Genomic DNA, 24,944 nt, shown 5'->3' with positions numbered 1-24,944 from the left:
ATGGACAGAGGAGCCTGGTGGGCTGTACAGTACAATGGGGTCGCAAAAAGTCAGACCCTACTGAGCGACTAAGCACACACACACTGGTTCCAAGTGTGTGAATATGGGGAAATTGGTGAATCAAGGAAATCGAGACTGTGTGCGGGACGAAGGGGACCAGGAGTCCCACCGGTGCGCGCTCACCGGTGCTGCACCACCTCGACGTCGTCCAGTGAATCGGGCACGCGCATGGCCAGCAGCCACTGCTCCTTCTCCCCAATCCACAGCTCGCACGCGTGCACCTCGCCGAACATGCGGTAGACAGCGAGGGCATCGCGCAGCCACTGGCGCCGCAGCGCAGCCACCTCGGTCACCTCGGCGAACAGCTGCTCGGCCTCCACCACGCGCACCTGCAGTGCCACCACCAGGGGCCCGGCGCCACTGGCGCCCCCCAGTGTCGCCAGCTGGCGCCGCAGGCCGCCCACGGGCCCGCGATGCGCCTCCACCTCCCCTGTGAGTGCGCGGTGCTGGCGGGCCAGGCGGCGGCTGGACGCTTCGTCGTGGCCGAAGTCGCCCGCGGCTGCCAGGCGGTAGGCGTCGCGAAGCCAGTCCAGGAGCCCGTCGAGGTCCGCGCCGAACTGGTGCAGCGCCCGCGCCTCCTGCAACCGCCGCTCGCGCCTCGCCGCCGCCTCCTCCAGCCGCTGCCAGCGCCGCCGCGCGCTCGCCGCGCGCTCCGCCAGGCCCGCCAGGTGCACCGTCTCGGCGCCCGGGCCCACGGCGCCACCGGCCGCGGCCAGCTCCTCGCCCCGCCGCAGGGCCTGCTGCAGCAGCGCCCGCCGCCCGCCCAGCTCTCCCTGCAGGATCTTGTGCTGCGCCAGGAGGCGCGCGGTGCTGGACAGGTCGTGTGCGCCGCCCGCCGCGCCCGCCGCGCCCGCCGCGCCCGCCGCGCCGCCGCCGCCCGCCGCCTCCAGGAGGCGCTCCTTGTCGCGGGCCCAGCTCTCGGCTTCCTCCAGCTCCTGCAGCAGGGCCCACAGGCTCCGCGAGGCCTCCAGCTCCGCGCGCCGCCTGGCCGCCTGCTCCTGCAGTTCCGCCAGACAGCCGTGCACGTGGTTCACGCGGTTGCAGATGACCTGCGGATCGCAGGGCTGGTAACCTGGGCCACGGAAAGGGGGAGATCCCAGGTTGGGCACGGACCAGGAGCCGCCCAAGAGAGGGGGCTAGAGTCCTTGGCCCGACTTTACCAGATGTCAGATTATGCGTCCCCTCCTCCTGGCAGCCTTCCCCAACACCTCAAATCTGGAACAGGCACCTTACCAGGCTCTCGCAGGCTTCTTTGTTTCCCCATCCCAGCGCGGGCCACTCTGCCTGTGACTCCCTCATCCCACCTCTGACCCCTCTGGGCTGTTGCAAACATTCTGTGTCTCCCATTGGGGTGGGAGCCCCATAAGGACAAGACCTGGGGCTATCTCCATCAGACCATGTTCCCACCACTGCCCAGCACATGGTGGAGCCCAGAGCAGTCGCTTAGTGAAAACGGTGACTTACTGACTGAATGAGGGATGGAATCCGAGAATCAGAGAATCCTAGAATCTTTATATGTTAGTGTAAGTGCAGTGTTTTTCCTTCAGAAATGGACAAAATGAAACCTCTCTATTCTTAACCTATGTTTTGACTCTCCTCTCTCATCCTCTGTCATCTTATCTCTTAACCCAGTGATCACCTAAACTCCTTTTTATCTTCAAATATTTCACCTTCCTCCTGGACCTCTTAAAGAACCTGCCTGCAATGGAGGAGCACCAGGGGACGTGGTTTCAATCCCTGGATTGGGAAGATCTGTTGGAAGTGGGCATGGCAACCCACTCCAGCATTCTTGCCTAGAGGGCCCCATGGACAGAGGAGCCTGGCAGGCTACAGTCCATGGGGTCGTAAAGAGTTGGACACGACTGAAGTGACTTAGCACGCAGGCACACACCTGGATCTCTGGTTTGAGAACTGTGAGATTAACTTAATGGGTGGCAGTCAGCATTTCTTTAATGGAATAGAATAGAATGAATAGAAAATATGAGAAGTACGGGGAAGCGTTGTTTTCCAAAGGCTTTGTGTCTCTGTGCGTCTGCACGTGTGCCTGTGAACTGTGGGTCATGAGGTAAATGTATTTCTTACTGGGTCAAAACAGTGGGAGAGACACTGCCCTAGATGGCATGTGAGGTTTATGCATTGCTGGACATTCACTGAAATTGACCCAAATTCCAAGGCCCCCAACTGAATAATAAACATCAGTGGCGTCCATGTATCCAGCGCTTACTCTGACCCAATGACACTGAGTTCTCACAATCATCCTATACGGCCAGTATCCTCCTTAGCTCCATCTTGCCGATGAAGAAACTCATATTCAGGGAGGGAAGCTGCTTGCTCAGGATCAGCTAAGAAGTGGTACATCAGGAGGCCAACTCTGGACCACTTCGCAGGCAGAGCTGCCTCCCGTCACCATGACAACACACACTGCTGTCTCCCGTTACCATGACAACACACACCCTACACTAGCCTCTTTGCTGTTTCCACGGTACTGCTGGTGCATTATCACTGGGAGCTGAGATCTCAACAGGAAAAGACAGGGAGAGCCTCCTGGACAAACATCCATAAGAATGAAGGGTGAAGGATGACGAATGAATGATGCCTCTTGGGGTTGTGAGGCTGGTGATGGGCTGAGCTAGGATGCAGATACCTGTACTGGGGCTTGGAAGGAGACCTCAACATTTGCTCTTAGGACATTTCCCAGCCCATGAGAGTGAGAAACTCCCCCAACCATCCTGCAAGCTGGAGTGTGTGCGCATGCTGGGCTCGTCTGTCTGTGGAAATTTCAAAGCAAGAATACTGGAGTGGATTCCCATTTCCTCCTCCAGGAGATCTGCCCAGCCCAGGGATCGAACCCACATCTCCTGCAGTGGCAGGAGGATTCTTAACCACTTCACCACCTGGGTAGCCCCTGAAAGCTGGAGTGCCTCTTCATTTTCTAACAATGCACCAGGATTCCCAAGGGCCTTAGCTCCAGATAAAGCAGTGAGATAGATCAGCCTCCAAACCCTCTTATCGGTTCTGCACCTCTGAACCTCAGTTTCCTCATCAGTGAGAAAGAGAAAAGCAGTCTTGATGCTGTCAGCACTCATACACAGTTGCACAAGAAAAAACATCAGACAAGACCACTCAGCAGGGCTTCCCCGGTGGCTCAGTGGTAAAGGATCCACCTGCCAATCCAGGACACACGGGTTCGACCCCTGCTCTGGGAAGATCCCACATGCCACAGGACAGCTAAGCCCACGGGGCACAACTATTGAGCCAGGAAACTACAACTAATGAAGCCCATGCGCCATAGAGCCCACGCTCAGCAACAAGAGAAGCCACCGCAATGAGACGCCCATGCACCACAACGAGAGAGTTACCCCCATTCGCCACAACTAAAGAAAAGCCCGCACACCAACAAAGACCCAATACAACCAAAAAATAGATAGATAAAATTATTTTTAAAAAAAGACCACTCGGCAATCATGATGGAGACGAAGACAAGACCATTCCACAGTCATGTCTGCATGCACACAAAACAAGGTCACTGTGCAAACCACAAAACAGTCACCTGCCTGCCTACCCACGCCTGGCCAAGGTGAACCACTCCTGCCAATCACGTTCTTCCCACCACCTGGTTAAAAATGATTAAGACGCACAATCATCTAATTACCCCCACTTCCTGATAGCATCCAACCTGCAGCAAAATACACTACGTTAAATCATCCCAAATCACCGGACACAGCCCACGTCCTACAATAAGCCCCTCTTAACATCTTCTTACTAAGATGCTCCATGGTCCCCACACTCCCATGCATGCAAATCAAGCTTGATTTGACTACAACAGGGCTCCTGGTGGTCTTTAGCTGGAGGGTGTTGACACCACGAAAATGAGAACCTTTCTAGAGTCAGCCTAAGTTTTTGCCTGTCGACATCCATGCCCCTGCTTCTGCTAATGGCATCTCATCCCTGCCCCCTTCTCAGTTCGTGTCTTTGGAGGGAGCTGACCCCACTCTTGGCCCTGGGTGAGCATGTCACATAGATGTGGCCAATTAGATCATGTATGTAGCCCCGGGCCATAATGCTTGGCTGAGTGGTGGGAATGGAACCTACCATGGGCTAATGAAAGCTTTCCTTGGGCCTTTTGCCAGAATATTGGGAGAAAGGGGCCTGTCTCTTGCTGGATCTGTGAAGCTGCTGGGATGTAAATGTGGGCTGGATGGCCCCAGATTTACACCACAAGGGGAGGGACTGCCCAATAGTGACATAAACATAAACATTAGAGGTGGAGACAGATGGAGTCTTAAAAGCATCACTGAACTATCCCTGGATCCAGCCATACCTGAAGCAAACTCAACCCTTCTTACACATTTAGTTACATCAGCCAGTATCTTCTCTTGTTCTCCTTAATTGAAATTGAATTTCCATCACTTGATGCTGAACAGGCCTTGACAATAACTGCCTTACCCAGTCTTTTTATGGTATTCACTGAGACCCCACTGTGAAAGGCTTAGCACATAACGAATGTTCAAAAAACGTGAACTATTACTGCAGAATCTCAAAGCAGGAAGAAGTCATGTGGGCCAGCCTCGCACTCAAGGCACTAATTTCCCATGTGATACCCCTGATGGAGTGTGATCCTAGTTGGTGTTTGGATACCTCCAAAGACGGAGAGCTCACTTCTTGATCTGTATCTCAAGAGACATTCTGCTTCTTCTTCTTTTTTTTTTTTTTTGACATTCTCCTTCTATTAGCACAAGCCCTGAAAGTCTCCACCCCAGTCCTCAGCCCCAGACTCACCCTGCAGCTGTGAGAAACGCAGGGCAGCAGCGTTGAGGGCCTCCACCCGCTCACTCTGGGCCGCGATGTCCCCCTCCAGCAGTCCATGCTTCTGCAACAGGTCCTCCGCCTCCACCAGGTGCTGCCCACACTCCCGGGACAGCAGCTGAGCCTGCAAGTAAGAGCTGCCCTGAGTGTAGCTTGGACATCAGCCCTCAGGCCACTCCCCCTTCCACCCACCACCCACACCAGCCTTCGCTCCTCTACTCCGTGACCTAAACTCTGACCTCTGTCCCAGACCCCATGCCTCGGCCATCACCTCTCTCCATCTCTGTCTCTCTGGATGCTCCGTCTCTCATCGTCTCCGTGGTTCTGGGCTCTGTCTCTCTCTCTCTGCCTTCATCCCTTTCTTGTTTATATTTCTCTGCCTCCATCTCGATCCCTATCTCTTTCCCTCCATGTCTTGTGTCTGTATCTCTCTCTCTCTGCTTCCATCATCTTATCTCCATCTCACTCTTTATCCAACTGTCTCTCTCCCATAGGTCTCTCCCTCTTTCTCAAACGGATTCCATCTTCCTCTGTGTCCTCTGTAGCCAACTTTTAATAGATTTCTGGTGATACTTTTGGGTCTGCTTCTCTGGTTTTTTCTCTGATTTCTTTCTCTGAAACTGTCTCAGTCTTCCTCTGACTTAATCTCTGTCTCTGTCTGTCCCTGACTGTCTCTGTACTACTGTGTCTTTTTATCTATTTCTCCGGGTATTTTTCTGTCTCTCATACATTCTTCCTCTGCCTCTGTGTCTCTCTGTATCTTTCACTCTTTTTGTCTCCCTTTCTTGTTACCTCTTTCTGTCTCTCTTCTCTTCCCTCTCCATCTTTGACAACTCTTTCAGGATAAGGACCCCTCCCACCCCTCCAGGTATGCCACCCCCATCACTGGTGCCCGATCTGGCCCCTACCTGCATCTCCTCCATCCAGTCCACCATGTACACCATCTCCTGGAAGACCTTCTGCAGAGCCAGGTTCTGCTCGAGCCGTGTCCGCCGGGCACCTACCAGCCCGGTCAGCAGGGCCCACTGGCGCAGGACACTGTCACGCTGGGCTGCCACCCGGCGGGCATCATAGTAACCTTCAGTTGCCAAGGCCTGGGCCAGCTCTGCCACGCCCTGCACCCGCTCCTCATAGGCTGCTATGTCTGCCTCGATGGCTTCGTGCTTCTTCATGGCTGCCTCCACCGCTGGCAGCTCATACCCAAAATTGTCCTGGGGCAGGGCAGGCCACAGATGCTCATCCATAATGACTCAGCAGTTAGCCTGTTACCTTGACCCTGTGTGACCCTGGAAACTCCCCTACCTGCTCTTGTTACCCTGGAGACCAGTCCCATCCTTCCCCATTACCCTGGAGATCAACCCCATCACCCCAAGTTACTTTGGAGACCATCTCCAACCTTCCCTGTCACCCTGGAGACCAGCCCCACTATCCCCAGTTATCCTAGAGACCAGTCTCATCATTCCCCCCAGTTACCCTGGAGACCAGCCTCACCATTCCCTGTTACACCTCTAACCCTAAATTTGTTACCCAGGAAACAAGCCCCATCCTTCCATTTCCTTAGAGACGGAGGACGAGGCCTACCCTATCCTGTTGTTTAGGAGACCAATTCTATTCTTCTGAGTTACACTGGACACCTGATAACAACCTCCTTTGTCACTTAAGAGATAATTAACTTCTCTCCCTATTTCTAAAGAGACTAATTCTGTCCTCTCTAGTTACCCTGGAGACCAGCCTCACTCTCCTATTACCCTGGAGAGCAAGCCCACATCCCTCCCCGACCAGTCACTTAGGAAACCAATTCTCCCATCCCACCTTCATTTGTCACCTAGAAGACTAATCCAACACTTCTCTGTTGCTTAGGAAATCGAGAAATCTCCTTTTCTGGTCCCAAGGCCGTCAGCCTCACCCTTTTTCCCTTTCCCCCGGAGCCAAGCCCTTCGCCCTGTACCTGGGAGACCAGGCGCTGGTTCTCATTCAGCCAGCTCTCCCGCATGGCCACCTTGTGGTCAAACCTCTGGGCCAGCAGTTCCAGCTTCTCCTGCCGGATCAGCTCAGCCCGGAGGGCAGCCTCTCGCTCATGTTCTGCCTTCTCCAGTTGTCCCCATGCCTAGAGAGGCAGTCAGATTCCAACAGCTCAGAACTTCCCTGGTAGTCCAGAGACTAAGACCCTGCGCTCACAATGCAGGGACCCTGGTTCCATCCCTGGTCAGGGAACTAGATCCCACATACCGAAACTGAGTTCACATGCCACAACTAAGATCCCACATGCTGCAGTGAAGACCTGGGGCAGCCAAATAAATAAATAAGATTCCAATAATGCCCCACAGTAATGGCCTTAGCTTCTCTGTCTGAGGTCATGCTCAGCACTTTGGCACCTTTGCACACACTGGAAAAAAAATCTTGCTTCCTCACGACCCTTTACTGTTGGAAAAACCATCAGAATGGATGTCAGATGCCTGACATCTGCAATGTGAAGAGCTCCCTTGAGCAGTGCACAACCTATACAACCTCACAGGGCAACCCTTCCTCTGCCCTACATCCTCAGCCTCACCTTGTCAATATCCCAGATGCCACAGCCCTCCCGGGGCACGTAGAGACGACGGTTGCAGGCCCGCAGCTTGCTCTGGATGCTGAAGAGCAGCACCTCCAGGTTTCCCTTCTCCTGAAACCTGAAGGGGCCTGAGCTCAGGAGCCCTGCCTCCACACCTCCACCTGCCACCCTCCGTGCTGAGCCAGGCCTCACTTGACAGGCTTCTCCAGTGTGCAATAGGCCGTGAAAGCCTGAAGCTGCTGCTGCACCCCACTTAATGAGTTGGCAAACTTCTGGTTGCTGATGAGACCCACGGTGCGGTGGATCCAGGCCAGCAACTCGGTCGCCAGCTCCTCGTAGTGCTCAATGACCTTTCCCACCTCCAGCACCTGGTCCAGGACCTGACCCGGCAGAGGAAGGGAGGGGGGTCAGTCTCCTCCCAGATGCAGCCCCGTATGGTTCCCAGGCTACCACCTACCCCATTCCTGGGCTCCGTGTACCTTTCCAATCCGTTTCCCCTCCACAGCCAGAGCCTTCATCTTGGAGAAATAATGGTAGAAAGAGACCACATAGGTGATGATGGATTTCTCATCAGGAGCCTCCATGTTCACATCTGAGGGGTAAAGAAGAGTGAGAGAGTGTGACGACGAGCACTCTGACAGAGAGATCAAACATACTGAGTGGATGTTGGGAGAACTCAGTCTTCCTAGCTGTGTGACCTTGGGCAAGACAACTAACCTCTCTGTTCCTCTGTCTTGTTTTTGGACCACACCAAGCGGCATGCAGGATCTTAGTTCCCTGACCAGGGGGTCAAACCCGTCATCCTGCAGCAGAAGGGTGGAGTCCTAACCACTGGACCACCAGGGAAGTCCGTGTTGTTCCTCAGTTTCTTTATCTGCCCCATGAGGATCTACTTCATGGATTAAATAGTGCCTGACACATATACACCACCATGGAGAAATTAGCTACAGTGATTTCCTGGACACACCATTCATTCTACTGTCCACCTCAGGACCTTTGCACTTGCTGTTCTCACTGTCTGGAACACTGTTCCCTTTTCCATGGGCCAAACTCCCACTCACCCTTCAAGGCTCCACTCAAGTTTCCTCAAATAAGCCTTCCTGTTCCTTCTGTCTAGACATGATCTCTTCCTGTTATTCTTCCTTGTGCCCTCTTATCATTTCCTCCTAGAATATATCACAATTTAGAACTGTGTGTGTGTGTTAGTAGCTCAGTTGTATCTGACTTTTTGCAACTCACTAGGCTACTCTGTCCATGGTATTCTCCAGGCAAGAATACTGGAGTGAGTTCCCTTCTTTAGAGGATCGATCCCAGGTCTCCCGCATTGCAGGCAAATTCTTTACCACCTGAACCACGAGGGAAGTCCAGTTTCTAATTACATGTTGCCTTATGTGATTGTGTCTTTATCAAGTTTGAGCTCCATGAGGACAAGTGCTATGCCTGTCTTTTACCACTGTCTGGGCCATGCCCAGCAGACAGCAGAAGCTCAAAAAATACATAAACTAAATATATGAATGGTATATGAAGTTTGAGGTCAAGGACATGGGCTTTGAAGGCAGCCTGGGCTTGAATCCTAACTCAACCACTTACTCACTCAATATGCTAATAAAATAGATTGAACTGCTCTGAGTTCAGTTTCCGCATTGTTACAGTAAGGATAGTCACAGTGCCTGCCACCTAAGAACACTATGAGTATGAGAGAGAATACTCATAGTGGAGAATACTCATAGTGGCATAGAGGAGAAGCTCAATAAATCCTGATTATCATTTCAATTTACCCACTGAATGCATAGCATCATACTTGGCCCTGATTCTTCTTCACCTCATAAAACTGACATCCAATAAACACCCACTCTGCGCCAGGCACTGTAAGAGGCAGGGCAGAGGAGTGATTAAGTCCCTGAATTCTGGAATCAGAAAGTACTGTTTACTGGGTTTTCAGTGTGATGCTAGACGAGTGACTCCACATCTCTGAGCCTTCCTTTCCATCAGTTTAAGACAGATTGATGACTTCTATCCAACTGAATCGGTGTGAGGATGAAAGGGAACAGTGTTGATACAATTTCCAGCCATGTGCCTGGCACATCGTAGGGGCTCAGAAAAAAGAAGCAATCATTATTTCAGATACAGGGGATTGGTGGGGCATGATCATGGCCATTACCCTAGAGATGGGGGGTTGGTATTGGGTGTGATCATGAATTTGGAATGAGGTTGAAGTCAGGGGTGGGGCTGGGGACAGACTGAAAATGGGAAGGGGTTGGGGATGAGGGCAGAGCTGTGGATGCAGGCAGAAATAGGGATGGGCTGGGGATGGGAATGAAGATAGTGTTGGAGATTGGGTTGGGGGTGGTGTTGGCTTTAGAGATGGGGCTGGGGTTGGGGGGATTGGGTTTGGCAGGGAGGTGATTAAGGATGGGGTTGAAAGTGAAAGTCACTCAGTCATGTCCAACTCCTTGGGATCCCATGGACTATACAGTCCATGGAATTCTCCAGGCCAGAATACTGAAGTGGAGAGCCTTTCCTTTCTCCAGGGGAACTTCCCAGCTCAGGGACAAAACCCAGGTCTCCCGCATTGCAGGTGGATTTTTTACCAGCTGAGCCACAAGGGAAGCCCAAGAATGGGGTTGGGACTGCTATATTTAAAATAGATAACCAACAAAGACCTGCTGTATAGCACATGGGACTCCACTCAATGTTTGTGGCAGCCTGGATGGGAGCGGAGGATGGGAGCAGAGTTTGGGGGAGAATGGATACGTGTATTTGTATGGCTGAGTCACTTCCCTGTTCACCTGAAACTATTACTATCACAGCATTGTTAATTGCCTATACCCCAATACAAAAGTAAACAGTTTTTGTTTTGTTTTGTTTTGTTTTTAAAAAAAAGGATAGAGTTGGGGAAGGAGGGTTAAGTTGAACTCAGGAATGGAGATAGGGTTGGGTTTGAGGCAGAGATGAACAGGAATTCCCTGGCAGTCCAGTGGTTAGGACTACAGGCTTTCACTGCCAAGGACACAGGTTCAATCCCTGATTGGGGAACTAAGATCCAGCGAGTCCCACAGAGTGGCCAAAAAAAAAAAAAGGTAGAGAAGGAGAAAGTAGCAGATATGGAGCCCGGAAGCAGGTAGGATTCTTGATGAGGAAGAGGTGGGGACTGGGAGGGAGTTAAATTTGAAATGATCTTGGGCTTTGGGCCGGTGTTGCAGTTGAGTTTGGGGGCAGCACTGGATTTGGGAGTCCCCCAGGAGGAAACCCGGGCTGGCGCCGTGCAGGGCTCACCCTCAGGGTCCAGGAGACGTGCCAGCCCCAAGTGCTGCTCAGCCGTGCGGAATGCTCTCTGCAGGTTGTAGTTGGCGTTGGACTTGGTGAGCTTGCTGAAGTCCACGAGATCGGGCCTGGGCAGGGGCACAGAGCGGGCAGGCAGCAAGCAGGCTCCAAAGCCGGTGGGCAAATGGGTGAAAAGACATCCTTGTCTGAGTCCCACCCAGGGCGAGGGCAGGAGGCGCACAACCCAGCCAAAGGGAAAGCCGTGTGTACTGGTGCGTGTCTGTGCACCATGTAGCTGTGGGGCGAGCTCTGCGTGAGGGCATGTGTAAAGAAAAGTGAAGTCGCTCAGTCGTGTCCAACTCTTTGTAGTCCCATGGACTGTACCCTACCAGGTTCCTTCGTCCATGGAATTTTCCAGGCAAGAGTACTGGAGTGGGTTGCCATTTCCTTCTCCAGGGGCTCTTCCTGACCCAGGGATCGAACCCCGATCTCCCACATTGCAGGCAGACGCTTTCCCCTCTGAGCCACCAGGGAAGCTCACGTGTACGTCTGACTATGACGCTCACGTGTCTATGTGGGTGGGTTCTGTACTGTATTGTGTAGCGCTTGGAAGTGTGAGGTCCGGAGCCCACCCTCTTGACTCAAACCCCAGCCCAGCCTTCTCCTGGCTGTCACTCTGCGTGAGTTACTGTCTTGCCCTGTGCCTCCATTTCCTCCTTTGCGAAAAGGGGAGAATAATAGGCTCTGCCTACAGGCTCACTGAATAGTAAACGACTTATTGGAAAGCACTTAGAACATGCCGGGTACACTCAGTGATGTTCCCATTGTTAGCAGGACTCCAGTTAGAGCTTGTGGGTTGATGGGCATGTAGGTGGGGCTGGGTCTCCCCGTATACACGAGTGTGTACATGTGGGTTCTGGCTTCCTTCACACTGGAAGCAAGTCCCTTCCAGCCTCAGGCCTCAGTTTCCCCCATCTGTCATATGAACAGATCATTATTATGGATTGCGTGTGTGTGCTCAGTCGCTTTAGTCATGTCCAACTCTTTGCAACCCCATGGGCTGTAGCTGGCCAGGCTTCTCTGTGCATGAGATTCTCCAGGCAAAAATACTGGAGTGGGTTGCCACGCCCTCCTCCAGGTTATGGATCATGATGTGAGTGTAATTTATCTGGGAGCCCTTCCTCAGCCAGCTCGGCACCAGACCCTAAAGCAGGAATAGGTGGGTGTGCAGGGAGCCAGAAGGGGGACTTGGGGGCTCACTGTGAGGAAGAACTTTCTGAGAGGAGGAGGTGCTGTGCACACACCAGATTCAACCATTCATAGCAAGTGAGCTGCCCATCCTGGGAACACCCAAGCAGCAGGTCCATGTAGAAGTTGTATATGTGAATGAGTATATGCAGGTGTGCTCACATCTATGGGAGGGCATAAAGGTCTCCATGTGTGCACAGGGTCTGTGTGTGTGTGCATCTCTGTGTAAATGTGTAACAGCATGTGTGTGAATGGAAATGCGTATGGAAGCAGAGAGCTGAAGGGAGTGGGTTCTGTGTCTGTGAGTGGCATCTGTACACATCCATGTACAGGTGAGTATCCGAGGGACAGGGTGGGGGTAGGGTGCAGGGCAGAGCTGCCCCAGGCCAGCTGGTACCTGTGCCGGTGAATGAGGGCATTGAAGGCCAAGCCGTCACGCCAGCTGGTGGTGAAATTCTGGATGTTTACCTCAGGGTAACTGGCAGCGTGGAAAGGAGAGACAGAGGCAGGCAGAGATGGAGAAAGTCCAGAGGAAAGAGGGAGGGAGGAAGAGACAGAGATGGATTGATGGATGGATAGATAGATGATAAAAGATAAATGATAGAGAAGTAGGTAGGCAGACAGATGGGCAGATAGACACAGGTGATACATAGGTATATGAGGAAAGGAAGGAAGGACGGAGGGAACACAGGTGGAGACAGCATGGGGAGAAGGAGGGGGAGCGAGATTGAGAGGGACGGGAGATGAGCAAGAGAGAGACAGAGGGAAGAAGGAAAAGGGAGGGGCAGAGAGAGAGAGATACAGAGGTGGGGAAAGGAAGAAGGGAGGAGAGAGAAGAGAAGGGGGAGAGAGTGATCAGAACAAGGAGAAGCAGATATAGAGGTAAAGACAGACACACGGAAGAACACATAGCACTGCAAGACAGACCGGGAGCCCCAGGAGGACGAGAGACAGAGAACGCCCAGTCTCCATCCATGCCTGCCCCTACCTCCTTCCTCCCCAGGCTGCTCTCCACAGGGCACTTGAGTTTCAGGCCAGGCCCTTCCCAGAAGGACAGAATTGTGGGACCAGGGGGCATGCCCAGTGGTGTCTGTGTGCCCCTCTTCTCAAACCCACTGAAGATACCAGGACCCTGAACTTCCCACCCCAGCTGCCTGAGCCCTGGGTGTGCCCTCCTAGGCTGAGGGGGCTACTTTCAAGGGTGTAGGGTGGGGGACAGCTCGAGAATCGGGCCCAGGGGTCCCACACAGGTGCACTTGAGGCCTCTAGAGGTGCAGGACCAAGTGGGAGGAGAGAAGGGAGCAGGCTGGGGACACATCCCACCTCCCAGCATTATTCCCCTGAGGAGTCCAAGTTCTTCCAGACTGTGATACAGGTTACACTGTGACACGGGATTGTGATACACCAAGGTTGAAAGAGTTTGGTAACTTCAGATGTAACTTTTGACGCTGAGGACTTGAGCCGCCCCTTGCACCCCTGTCCCAGAAGGAAGCCCAGAGGTGAGGGCCTGGCTCCCCTGAGGACGGGGGACTTACCCAGCTGTCTTCATCTGACACCACAAGAGCAGCGCATCCTTGGCTGAGCGTGTCTCTCTGTTGTCCTCAGTCTCAATCTTGATGACTTGAATCTGTAAGGATACAAAACATGGCTGCTGGGGTCTGGAGGGCTTGAGGCTGGGAGACACCCCACCCACACCCTGGGGGGACAGAGGTTATGGGAGAGGCAGCTTCAGGCTCAGGGTGGGGGCACCAACTCTCTCCCCCTCCCCTTCCCCTATGGCATGTCCATTCCCCCCTACCCTACCTGGCCCCTTCTTCACCTGCCTATGCCCCACCCTGGTCCAGCTCCAGCCTCTTCCTTGGGCTTCCAGCTCCCAATCTTGGTGATGACCTCCAATCCAGAGGGATATTTCTAAGTCTGATGATGCCTTTTCTCTTGATAAAATTCTAATTTCTCCCCATCTCAGACAGAATAAGATCAGATTGTTAACCACAGATCACCTAGGCCCTGCCGAGACTTCTGACTCATCTCCTCCCTGTCTCCCCCTTGCCTCCCAGTCTCAAGTCAAACTGGTCTTTCTGTTCCTGCAACAAGCCAAGTTCATTCCCACCCCAGGGACTTTGCATCTGCTGTGCCCTCTGCCTGGAATGCTTTTCCCTTTCATCTTCGTAATCATTCAGCCACCAGCCTCTCCCCAAGCCCTTCTCTGGTCCATACGATCCCTATTACTGCTTTATCATAATCTATTCTTTTCTGCATGGCTCTTTTTTTTCTTCTCTGCTTAGAATTGGTCCTTTTCCCACACATGCCTTGTTTACATATTGATGGGCTTATTTATTATCTGTCTACTGCTGCCCCCCATGTCTTGCTCCATAAAGACAGAAAACTTGTCTATTTTGTTTCTGAACTGAAGCAAGACTGCCTGGATTCCCATTCCAGTTCCACTACCCAGCTGTGTGACCTTGAGCATATTACTTCACCTCTCTGGGCTTGTTTCCTTGTTGGTAAAATGGGATAATGAATAATATCTAATTTATGGGGTTATTGTGCATATTAAATGCCAAGTGCTTAGAACACAGTAAAATCTATATACATGATGATTGTAATGATGGTGGTGTGTCCTGGAGCATATTAGGAATATTTCTAGAATGACTGGATGAGTGGGTGAGGGACAACCTCTTAAGGCCTCCCTCCGGGGGGTGGGCTGGGCTGGGCTGGGGTCACTTGGGATCACCTGGAAGCGAAGGATGATGGTCCAGACCAGCCCCAAGGTCAGTCGGTGGTTCCCGTCCACGATGTCATGTGAGCCCACGTTCTCCAGGTGCACACGCTGCTCCTTCAGGAACTGCAGGGCTTTGTCTACGTTTTCCAGTGAGTGGATCCTCATGCGACCACGCGTGGGCCTTGGCTAGGGCGGCAGGGGTATTAGGAGAGTCAGGGCCTGGCCAAGAGCACGTGCCCTCAATCCCACCGCTTTCAAAAAAGGTCATCTACATAACTAGGCCCCTCTACCCCTGGTCCAGGCCACGCCCCCTCAGCCTTATCAAAGACCCAGGATCCAGTCCTTCTAAAGAGGCTCTGCACCACTCACAGCCAGACCCCTGCTAAGTCGTGTCCTTTCAGGGCTTATTCTAATTCCTGGCCTCGCCCCTTCAAGTTAAGCTCCACCTCTAAACTGATAGCCACACCTTTTATCATGAAGCCCCGCCCCTTTCTCGTAGTCTTACTCCCGCCCCTTCCGTTGGATCTCCTGTCCCAGGCCACCACTGTTTTGCCGCTAGTCCCATGACCACACCCCTCACTTCCTCCTCTTCAGATTTCTGCCTAGAGCCACGCCCACTCTTTTCAAGCCCCGCCCCACTCCAGGAGTCTCCTCTTTATGCTGCTGTTTAGTTGCTCTATTCCTTTCAAGGGCGCTCCTGTTCTATACCATGTGCCCCTCATGACTTCCAGAGCTTCAGGCTCTGGTCCTTTCATCAATCTCTAGCTCCATCATAACCCCACCCTTTGCAATGAAGCCCCATCCAAGCCCAGAAATACAACTGCAGCCCATACAATTAGCCGTATTCATACAAGAGTTCCATTTAATCCCCAGACTCCCGCAACCTCGGCCTCACTTTTCCAATGACAACCACACCCTCAACCATAGACCCCTGCAACAGAGTTCTGCCCCAATTTTATAGCCCTGCCTCCTGCTACCGCATATCCAAGCCAAGCCCTTCTAATAAAGATCCACCCTTCTCCATTAGCCGCCCCCCACCACCACTTCCAGTGGAGCCCCACCCAAGCCCAGAGTTCCTCCCTCTCCTTAGACAGAATCCCACCTCTGTTCCAAGCCAGATCCCAGGCTCTTCCCAACTAAGCTCAACCTTGTGCCATGGCCCCGCCCACCCGAATGAGGGGCCTCTAATCCACTCAGTCTTTCTAGTAAGCTCCATCCATCCATTAGCCTGGCCCTGTATACAGTAGCCCAGCCCGAGACTCCAGGGCGGCCCCCTTTCCCCACCCCTTCTGGCCCCCTCACCAGCTGCTCCCCAGACAGCACTTCCAGCAGCCGCGTGAGCACGAAGCCGTCCCTGAGGTCTGTATAGAGGTCCCCGATGTGGCAGCCAACACGGGCGAGGTGCGAGTTCACCCACTTGGTGAAGGTTTTCTTCTGCACGGCCTCCCGCTCATCTGAAGGACAGGTCCTGATGAGCCCCCAGCTCCTCCAGGAACTCCGCCTTCCAGTTTCACCCCAGCCCTCCAAGGCCCAGGCAGTTCTTGCCCAGGCCCAGCTCTCTGCAACTATCAGGTCTTTTGCAGGTGCTTCCTCCTATCTGGGACACCCTTCCCTCATCCCTCTCTGCTGTCCTTTAAAATTTTCCTGAGATATCAGTTGCATAGGAAAACTGTCTTGTGTCTTAGCCTAGTCAGCTCTGTTCATTTGTTCAGTAAGTATTCAAGCGTCCACTATGTGCCTGGCACTGTTCTGGGCTCTGAATTCAGTCAGAGCCCTTTCCTGGCAGAGTTCAGTTTAGTGGGGGCACAGATCATAAGCTGGGGCTTCCCCAGTGGTTCCACGGTAAAGAATCCGCCTGCAATGCAGAAGACGCATGTTTGATCCCTGGGTCGAGAAGATCCCTTGGAGGAGGAAATGGCAACCCACTCCAGTATACTTGCCTGGGAAAAATCCCATGAACAAAGGTGCCTGGTGGGCTACAGTCCTTGGGGTTGCAAAGAGTCGGGCATGACTGAGTGACTAAGCACACAGGTAATAGTCTAGGGAGTCACAGAGGGTTAAGGAGGGAGGAGAGGATGAGGGTTGGGTCTCAGGAATATCCCCAGCTGCTGTGGGGAGGGTACATCTGAGAGGGCAAGAATGGCAGCCTGGAGCCCAGGGAGGAGATTGGGGAAAGGACTCCGGAGGGAGGCTGGCCCAGGGCAGACACTGAGGGGATGGGGGAGGGGGGCATCTTGGAGTTATTTAGAGATGAAAAAGTAAGGGTTAGCCACTGACAGGCTGTGGGGGAATGAAGAGGAAGGCCTATGCTAGACTGCATGTTCCCTGAGGGCAGGAGCCACATCTTCCCCTCTGTAGCTGCTGGATTGCCAGGTTTCCCCCATCCCTGGGGCAAGAGTGGGCTTGGGATGACGTAAGGGGGAGGTGCCAGGTGGGAAGGATGTATGCAACTTCTCGCTGCTTACCAAGAAATTGTTTGGGACCTCTCTTCCTGTCATTTCTTTTTTAAATAACAGTTTTAGTATGAGCTATACTTCCCATACTATAGAATTTGTCCTTCTAACTTGTAAATTCAGTAGTTTTTAGCATATTCACAGAGTTATATGACCATCACCTCTATCTAATATCAGAACACTTTGATCACCCCAGAAAAGAAACCCCATACCTGTTAACAGTCACTCCACATTCCACCTTTTCCTAACCCTAGGCAACCATTCATCCATTTTCTGTCTCTAAGGATTTTCCTACTCTGGATATGGGATCATGCAACATGCGACCTTTTGTGTCCGACTTCTTTCACTCAGCATAATGTTTTCAAGGCTCATCCATGTTGTGGTATGTAGCAGTTTTGTATTCCTTTTTACAGCTAAGTAATATTCCATGCATGCGTGAGTCCTGAGTCACTCAGGTGTGTCCCATTCTGTGCGACCCTATGGACTGTAGCTCCCCAGGCTCCTTTGTCCATGGAGATTCTTCAGGCAAGAATCCTGGAGTGGGTTGCCTTGCCTTCCTCCAGCTGATCTTCCCCACCCAGGGATCGAACCCACATCTCTTATGTCTCCTGCATTGGCAGGTGGGTTCTTTACCACTAGCACCACCTGGGAAGCCCCAGTGGTCCATTGTACGGATATACCATATACTACCTGGTCAGGGAACTAGATCCCACGTAACTAAGACCAAGCTCAGCCAAATAAATAATAGATAAAATTAAAAAATAAATGTTTTTTGAATATACAGAAACAACCCAGTGAATCCGAACAGCATACCTTGTTTGCTTGAATGTGGCTTGTGTGCTTTTGGATGGGATGGGGGGCCTGTGTGAACACATGATCCCTCATCACACATAAGGAAGTGATGACGGGAAATATGTAAATAGAGTGTTGGCTTATCCTGCCTCTGACAGCCAATGCCCAGAGCAGATTGCAGTTCATACTGAGGCCCGAGTGGAACTTGAGTGCATCCCCTGAGAGGGGCGGAATGAGGGCAACTGGATTCAGCTCTGCCTTTACTAGCGACAGGCTATGTTGGGAAAAGCCTAAAGCCCATCCCTCCTCTTTGGGCCTCTGTTTTCCCATTTCCAAAATGAGGGGTTTAGACTAGGTCAGGGTTACTTCAGTGGGCTCTGGGGGACCCTGGGTGTTTGGGAATGCATGCTTGGAAAACAAGGACTCGGGAGAATAGTTTTTAATTTTGTAACTTCATTTCTGTGATCTGCAAAGAAAATTAATAGTAACACATCCTGGATGGAGTTCCCTGGTAATCCAACAGAGGCGAGATGGGTTTGCTCCTTGGTCTGAGAAGTTTCCACATGCTGCAGGGCACCTAAGCCCACGAGCTGCCACTAGGGAATCCCCCTCCCCTAGAGCCTGTGCTGTGCAATAAGAAAGGCCATTGCAGTGAGAAGCCTGGGCACCAAAGTAGCCTCCGCTCACCGCAACTAGAGAAAGCCTGAGCTCAGCAACTAAGACGCAGCAGCACAGCCAGTAAATAAATACTCTTTTAAAAAAGAAGAAACACATCCTGGACTGTCTAGATGGTGACTTTATAGAGAACTATGCAGTGAGATTTGAGAGTTTGTGATTACAGTCTCGTTAGCATGGAGCTGGGGTCCAGAACTGAAATGCCCACCGGGGCCAGGCAGGCTCCACAAGGGAGAATGAGGCCCTGCTAAAAGGGAGCAGCAGCCACACAGCCCCGCACGACTGGAGCCTCACAGGAGTGAAGGCCCAGTGCTGCCGCACCACGTGATAGCCCACGAGGTGCCAAAAATCTGGAGACAAGAATCTCCCTATTTTTAAATGCTGGCAACTGATTTACGTTTTTATAAAACACAGTGGGGTTGAAACCAAATGTGTCCTAGAGTGCCAGTTCTGGCCTAAGTTGACACTGAATGTTGACTGTGCTGGTGAGTGTGTGCAGCTACCTCCGCATGGAAATGGGTGCCTTCCATCTGCCCCTCTGGTGCCACCTCCTCTCTGGTGCACCTGCTGTGAGCCCAGGGAGGCTGGCCAAGGTGGACCATGGGAATGGGCTCTTGGGCCATTAGAGGTTTGGCTAGCAAGAGATGAGGGGAGAGAGAAAGGGCTGAGGGATTCATTTCCTCCCCAGGGTTCCCTAGTGGTAAAGAATCCGCCTGCCAATGCAGGAGACATAAGAGACACCAGTTCAATCCCTGGATCAGGAAGATCCCCTGGAGGAGGGCATGACTTCCCTGGTAGCTCAGAGAGTAAAGAATCTACCTGCAACACAGGAGACCTGGGTTCGATCCCTAGGTCAAGAAGATCCCCTGGAGGAGGAAATGGCAACCCACTCCAGTATTCTTGCCTGGGAAATCCCATGGACAGAGGGGCCTGGTGGGCTACAGTCCATGGAGTCGCAAAGAGTTGGACATGACCGAACAATGGCAAACACTTTCACTTTCCTTGCTTGACCAGGCTTCCCCCAGGGCCTGGTGGCACTTCCTACAGCCCCCACTCCTGCTGGGGATGCCTCGCTCCCCTCTCAGCACTCCCTGTCCCAGTCCCCAGGGTCTCCACATGTCTGTAAACAGTCCCTTCATTAAATTCTCCTTTTTGAGGAGCCCATTAACTTCCTCCTGGTCCTCTAGCTGCCACACACATCTTTGGGTTGTCAAGACTCTAAGTCAAATTACAATTGTTCTTTGTCTGCCATTGTGTTCATACTATTTTGCAGTTTATATATTCTTCCCCACTGTGGTAGTCACCGATTACAAGCGAAATGCAAGCCTGGGACTTCCTTGACAGTCCCTTGGTTAAGACTCTGCACTTCCAATGCAGGGGACGAGGGTTCCATCCCTGGTCAGGGAACTAGGTCCCACATGCTGTACAGTGTGGCCAAAAACAATTTTTTTTAAGTGAAACTCATTTCCTTAGAATAAGACTTTAATTTTTTTCACATATTTACTACATCAAGATTTTCATAGAGCAGGGACTAATCTATATTGGTTTCCAAGAAAGGATAGAGACAATATGTAAATGATACATTGGATATTAGTCTGGGAAAAGTGAGGAAGTTGGAGATACCAGGTGTTGATGGAAACATGGGAATATCATAACCCTCATGCCAGCTGGTGGGCAGCAATTGTGTTAGTCACTCAGTCATGTCTGACTCTTTGGGACCCCATGGGCTGTCACCCACCAGGCTCCCCTGTCCATGGAATTCTCCAGGCAACAGTACTAGAGTGGGTAGCCATTCTCTTCTCCAGGGGAATTTTCCAGACCCAGAAATCAAACCTAGGTCTCCTGCATTGCAGGCAGATTCTTTACCATCTCAGCCACCAGGGAAGCCCACTCTGAAGACAATCTGAGTCAAATTAGTGCGCTCCCTCTGTGAGCCAACAATTCTTTCCCTACATATATGTTCTATAAACGTTCCCACATGGGTTTTTTTTTTTTAATGTTTATTATTTATTTATTTGGCTTCACCAGGTCTTAGTTGCAGCATGTAGGATCTAGTTTCTTGACCAGGGACTGAACCCAGGTCCCCTGCATTGGGAGGGCAGGGTCTCAGCCACTGGACCACCGGGGAAGTCCCTCCACTCTGGTTTATAAGGAGCACACACGATGATGCCTCAGCGCAGTGCTGTTTGCTGGGAGGGGGCAGGGACAGGTTGAGGGCTGGTTCTCCATCACTGGGGAAGTGGAGCATGGCGGATACACACCATCAGCTCCAGGCAGCAGTTAGACTAGAGGCACACAGAGCCACACGGATGAGTCTTGAGGCTCGAAGCCACAGCGCTGAATGAGAACATAATGCCAAAAATGCAATCGAGACTATGATGAAACATGCATCGATTAGCCATACCTGTATGTACAAACCCACACATATAGGGCTCCCAGATTTACAACAAAGTGAAATGGCAGTTCAGTAGGGAAAGGAAAGTCTCTTCAATAAGTGGAGCTGAGTCAACTGGACATTCATGGGGCGGGGCAGGGTGGGGGAGAAAAGAACTTTGACCCACACTGTATACAATAATAAATATACTAAATACCATCTGGCTTATAAACCTAAATGTGAAATGAATGCAATAATGCTTTCAGAGGAAAACATGAAAGAATATCTCCATGACCTTGGTGCAGGCAGTTTCTTACACAAGACACAGAGTGTGAGCCATATAGGAAATCATGATTAAATAATTGTCAAATTAAACTACCTTTAAATTAAGAAACACTGTTCATCAAAAGGCAACACTAAGGGCTTCCCTGGTGGCTCAGTGGTAAAGAATCTACCTGCCAATACAAGAGACACGGGCTTGACCCCTGAAGTGGGGAGATCCCACGTGCCGTGGAGCAACTAAGCGCCACCACTACTGAGCCCACACGCGCTAGAGTCCAGGCTCCACAATAAGAGAAGCCATCGCAACGAGAAGCCCGAGCACGGCAAAGAAGAGTAGCCCCTGCTCACGACTAGAGAGCCCTCGACGCAACGAAGAGCCTGCACAGCCAAAAATAATAAATAAAATTATTTTTTAAAGGCAACATTAAGAGAATGAAAAGACAAGCCACATAGTGGGAGAAAATATTCAGAACACATATATCAGACCAAGGGTTTGTACTCAAAGTATATAAGAATACCCACAAAACAGGAAAAAGGCAGGAAGGGATTTCTGTGGCTGTCAAGTGGTTAGGACTCTGTGCTTTGAATGGAGGGGGTGAGGGTTTGATCCCTGGTTGGGGAATTAAGCTTCCATACACTGCCTGTTAGTGCAGCCAAAAAAAAAAATTAATAAGAAAGTAGACAAAAGGCTTGAATGGGCACTTCACAGGAGTATATCCAAAGAGTAAATCTTTGAAGAGGCGCTCCACTTCGTTAGCTGCTTTTAGCCATCAGGGAAATGCAGATTAAAACCACAATAGAATGCACATCCATCAGAATGGTTAAAATTACAAAGACTGACCATACCAAGGGTTGGATGTACAGCCACTGAATCATTCATACACTGCCGGTGGGAATGTAAAATGATCCAAACCAGAAGTTTCTTCTAAAGTTTAGATATACACATACCAAGTGACACAACAATTTCATTCCTGGGTGGGTATAAGCTATCAGAAATGAGTGCCTGTATCCTACACAGTTTAGAACAGCAATAATCTGTAATAGCTTGTGATACCACTAGTTACTAGTTTGTAATCTTCTGGTTTGTGATAGTCCCAAAGTAGAAGGAACTCAAATGCTCATTAACAGATGAACGGATAAGCTATGCCATAATCACATTGTGGAATACTATACAGCAATGAAAAGGAACAGCCTACAAGTACAGGTAGATATGGATGAATCTCATGAGCCGAGCGCTGAGTGAGTCAAACCAAACACAGAGGGGTACCCATTACATGATCCTATTTATATAAAGTTCAAGTGCCAGCAAACTGAATGTACGCTGTTAGACGCTAAGACAGTGTTTACTCCCAGGATGACATAGAGGCAGCCTGAGGGGGGTTTCTCTGGGGCTGTCAGAGTCTGTTTCCCAATCTAGTTATAAGGGGGTACTCATCGTGGAAATGCTGGCCATACAATATATTTGAGTTTCTCTGTGGATGTGATATTTTAATAAAGAGTTTAAAAATATGCATCCATGCCCAGGAATTAGCAATGCATGTTGCAGTTATCCACATGCAGAGAAAAAGATTGGCATTAAAACAATCAGAATGATTGCCTATAAGAGAGAAAGCATTGATGTGAGATTTGGGAATAAAAGAGAATCAAAGAGTAGATCAAGAGAATAGGGACCTCGGGGCCTTCCCTGATAATCCAGTGACTAAGACTCTGAACTCCTAATGCAGGGGTCCCCGGTTCGATCCCTGGTCAGGGAACTAGATCCCACACGTTGCAACTAAGAGTTCAAATGCCACAACTGAAAGACCCTGCATGCTGCAACTAAGATCCGAAGCAGACAAATAAATACATACATTTTTTTTTAAGAGAGAGAAAGAATGGGGCCTCACACAGACACATGAGACCAGCGAACCACAAATTCTCTGAGCACAGGATCCAGAAAATTTTTTAAATAAATTCATGCAAAAACATTTACAGAGGACTCTGCTCAAAGATTTAGCTTTAGTTTGAATAAAGAAAACCACGAGAGAAGTGGGCAAAGGGATGCAAAAGAAAATGCATGGTAGCTGTCTATGTCATAGTAATATTTTGCGCAGTAGGATAGCAGCATCTTGACATCATTGTTAAGCGGAAGTTACTGGTTTTGTGGTTTGAGTCTCAATCCAATTTATGTGTTTTAGTTGCAGAACAAGCATAAGAGATATAAGCAGAGCTGTGTGTTTTTGTACATTTTAGAAAACCATAGTTCAATGATAATAGTTACATGTGGAATCTAAAATATGACACAAATGAAACAGAAAACAGACTCACAGACACAAAGAATGTGGGGGTGGGAACTGGGAGTTTGGGATTAGCAGATGTAAACCATTATAAATATATAGAATGGATAAACAACAGGGCCCTACTGTATAGCACAAGGAGCTATATTCAATATTCTGTAATAAGCCATAATGGAAAAGAAAAAAGACAACAGAAAATCACAGTTGTGATAATTTAGGTAGACACAGGGAGTATGTGAGAAAGCTTTTTTCCTTAAAGGGGGTCCCTACATTTCTCTGGACTAGATGCTGTCTGAAGTGTCTGGGGCTGGTGTTCTCGAATCAGTGGTTCTTGAAGTTGTAGAGTCCTTGATCCTCACATTGCCACATCCCACCTCTGCATAAAATCTCCCCATAGTCCCAGGTGCCCTCAGACTCTTCAGAATGGCCAACAAGGCCCCTCAAGATCTGGCTGCCACTGCCTCCTTTCCCATCATCATTTACTCACCATACTCACCACCTCACTCCAGCTATTCTCAATTTCTGGAGGTCTTGCCTGTGCTGTTCCCTCCCTCTGGAATATTCTTCCACTCTCTTCCCCAGCATTCACTCCTGTTTGTCCTTTGGAGCTCAGCTTAGCCATCTTCTCCTCCATGAAGCACTCTGATCCTCTCTCCTGAATCAGGCCCCTCATCTGGGCTCCTACAGCTCTGAGCTTCCCCATCTGGCCTCTGCCCGTGCCTCCCCCATCTCGGCTCTGATTCCTGTGGTTCATCACAGCCAGGCTGGATCTAACGTTCCCACTGGACTGGATCTAACTTTCCCACTGGACTGGGAGCCCTGGAGAAGCAGGACCTGGGCTGCCTCAATCACCACTATGTCCCCCCTTTGTCCAAGCACAGAGCAGGCACTGCCTAAATATTCTGTGGATGAAATAATAAATTCTAGAATTCTAAGTGGATACATTCCCAAGGACTTAAATCTAAGAATCTAAAAATACATTTTTGGGACATTCCTGGTGGTCTTGTGGTTAAGACTGCACTTCCAATGCAGGGGACGTGGGTTCAATCCCTGGTTGGAGACCTAAGATCCCACATGCTGTGAGGTACAACCAAAAAATAAAATACAGTTTTAAGTTTTCATGAGTATATGTTTATATCCTTCTAGATGTCGAAACCAGAGGAAGCCAGCAATCCATGGGTTGAATCTGGTTCAGACTTTGTGCACTTATTTACAGTTTGCTTTTTTAAATTGGGAAATGGCAGATAAACATCAGAGCTAACAGCTCTGGGCCCACATTTCCTAGGGTTTAGAGCTGGTGACCAGTTGACCACAGCCCCCAGGCCACTCACTTGTGTATGTCACCTGCTTCCGCAGAGGCACAGGAGTTTAACAAGATGCTCAACATCTTATAAAGTTCCAAGAATCTCAGTATTGAAGATCCCATGATTGTCAAATGCTG

The 24,944-nt window shown here is 50.7% G+C and overlaps 1 protein-coding gene across 1 annotated transcript in view; it reads right to left on the bottom strand.

The window, feature by feature from the left end:
• SPTBN4 (spectrin beta, non-erythrocytic 4) overlaps positions 1 to 24,944 on the bottom strand; it is a 75,327-nt gene that overhangs the window by 49,047 nt on the left and 1,336 nt on the right. The window contains exons 2-13 of the mRNA XM_052655941.1: positions 15,954 to 16,105; positions 14,664 to 14,837; positions 13,465 to 13,556; positions 12,327 to 12,407; positions 10,694 to 10,809; positions 7,897 to 8,009; positions 7,610 to 7,797; positions 7,418 to 7,535; positions 6,815 to 6,973; positions 5,775 to 6,077; positions 4,840 to 4,990; positions 184 to 1,132 (exon numbers count right to left, since the gene is read on the bottom strand). Coding sequence (XP_052511901.1) covers positions 184 to 1,132; positions 4,840 to 4,990; positions 5,775 to 6,077; positions 6,815 to 6,973; positions 7,418 to 7,535; positions 7,610 to 7,797; positions 7,897 to 8,009; positions 10,694 to 10,809; positions 12,327 to 12,407; positions 13,465 to 13,556; positions 14,664 to 14,837; positions 15,954 to 16,105 — 2,596 coding nt within the window. The remainder of the gene's footprint in view (positions 1 to 183; positions 1,133 to 4,839; positions 4,991 to 5,774; positions 6,078 to 6,814; positions 6,974 to 7,417; positions 7,536 to 7,609; positions 7,798 to 7,896; positions 8,010 to 10,693; positions 10,810 to 12,326; positions 12,408 to 13,464; positions 13,557 to 14,663; positions 14,838 to 15,953; positions 16,106 to 24,944) is intronic.

Source organism: Budorcas taxicolor, chromosome 18, assembly GCF_023091745.1.
Source record: "Budorcas taxicolor isolate Tak-1 chromosome 18, Takin1.1, whole genome shotgun sequence".
Taxonomy (NCBI): Eukaryota; Metazoa; Chordata; class Mammalia; order Artiodactyla; family Bovidae; genus Budorcas; species Budorcas taxicolor.
The sequence above is the reverse complement of the archived record's forward strand: the minus strand, read 5'-3'. Positions and strand labels throughout refer to the sequence as shown.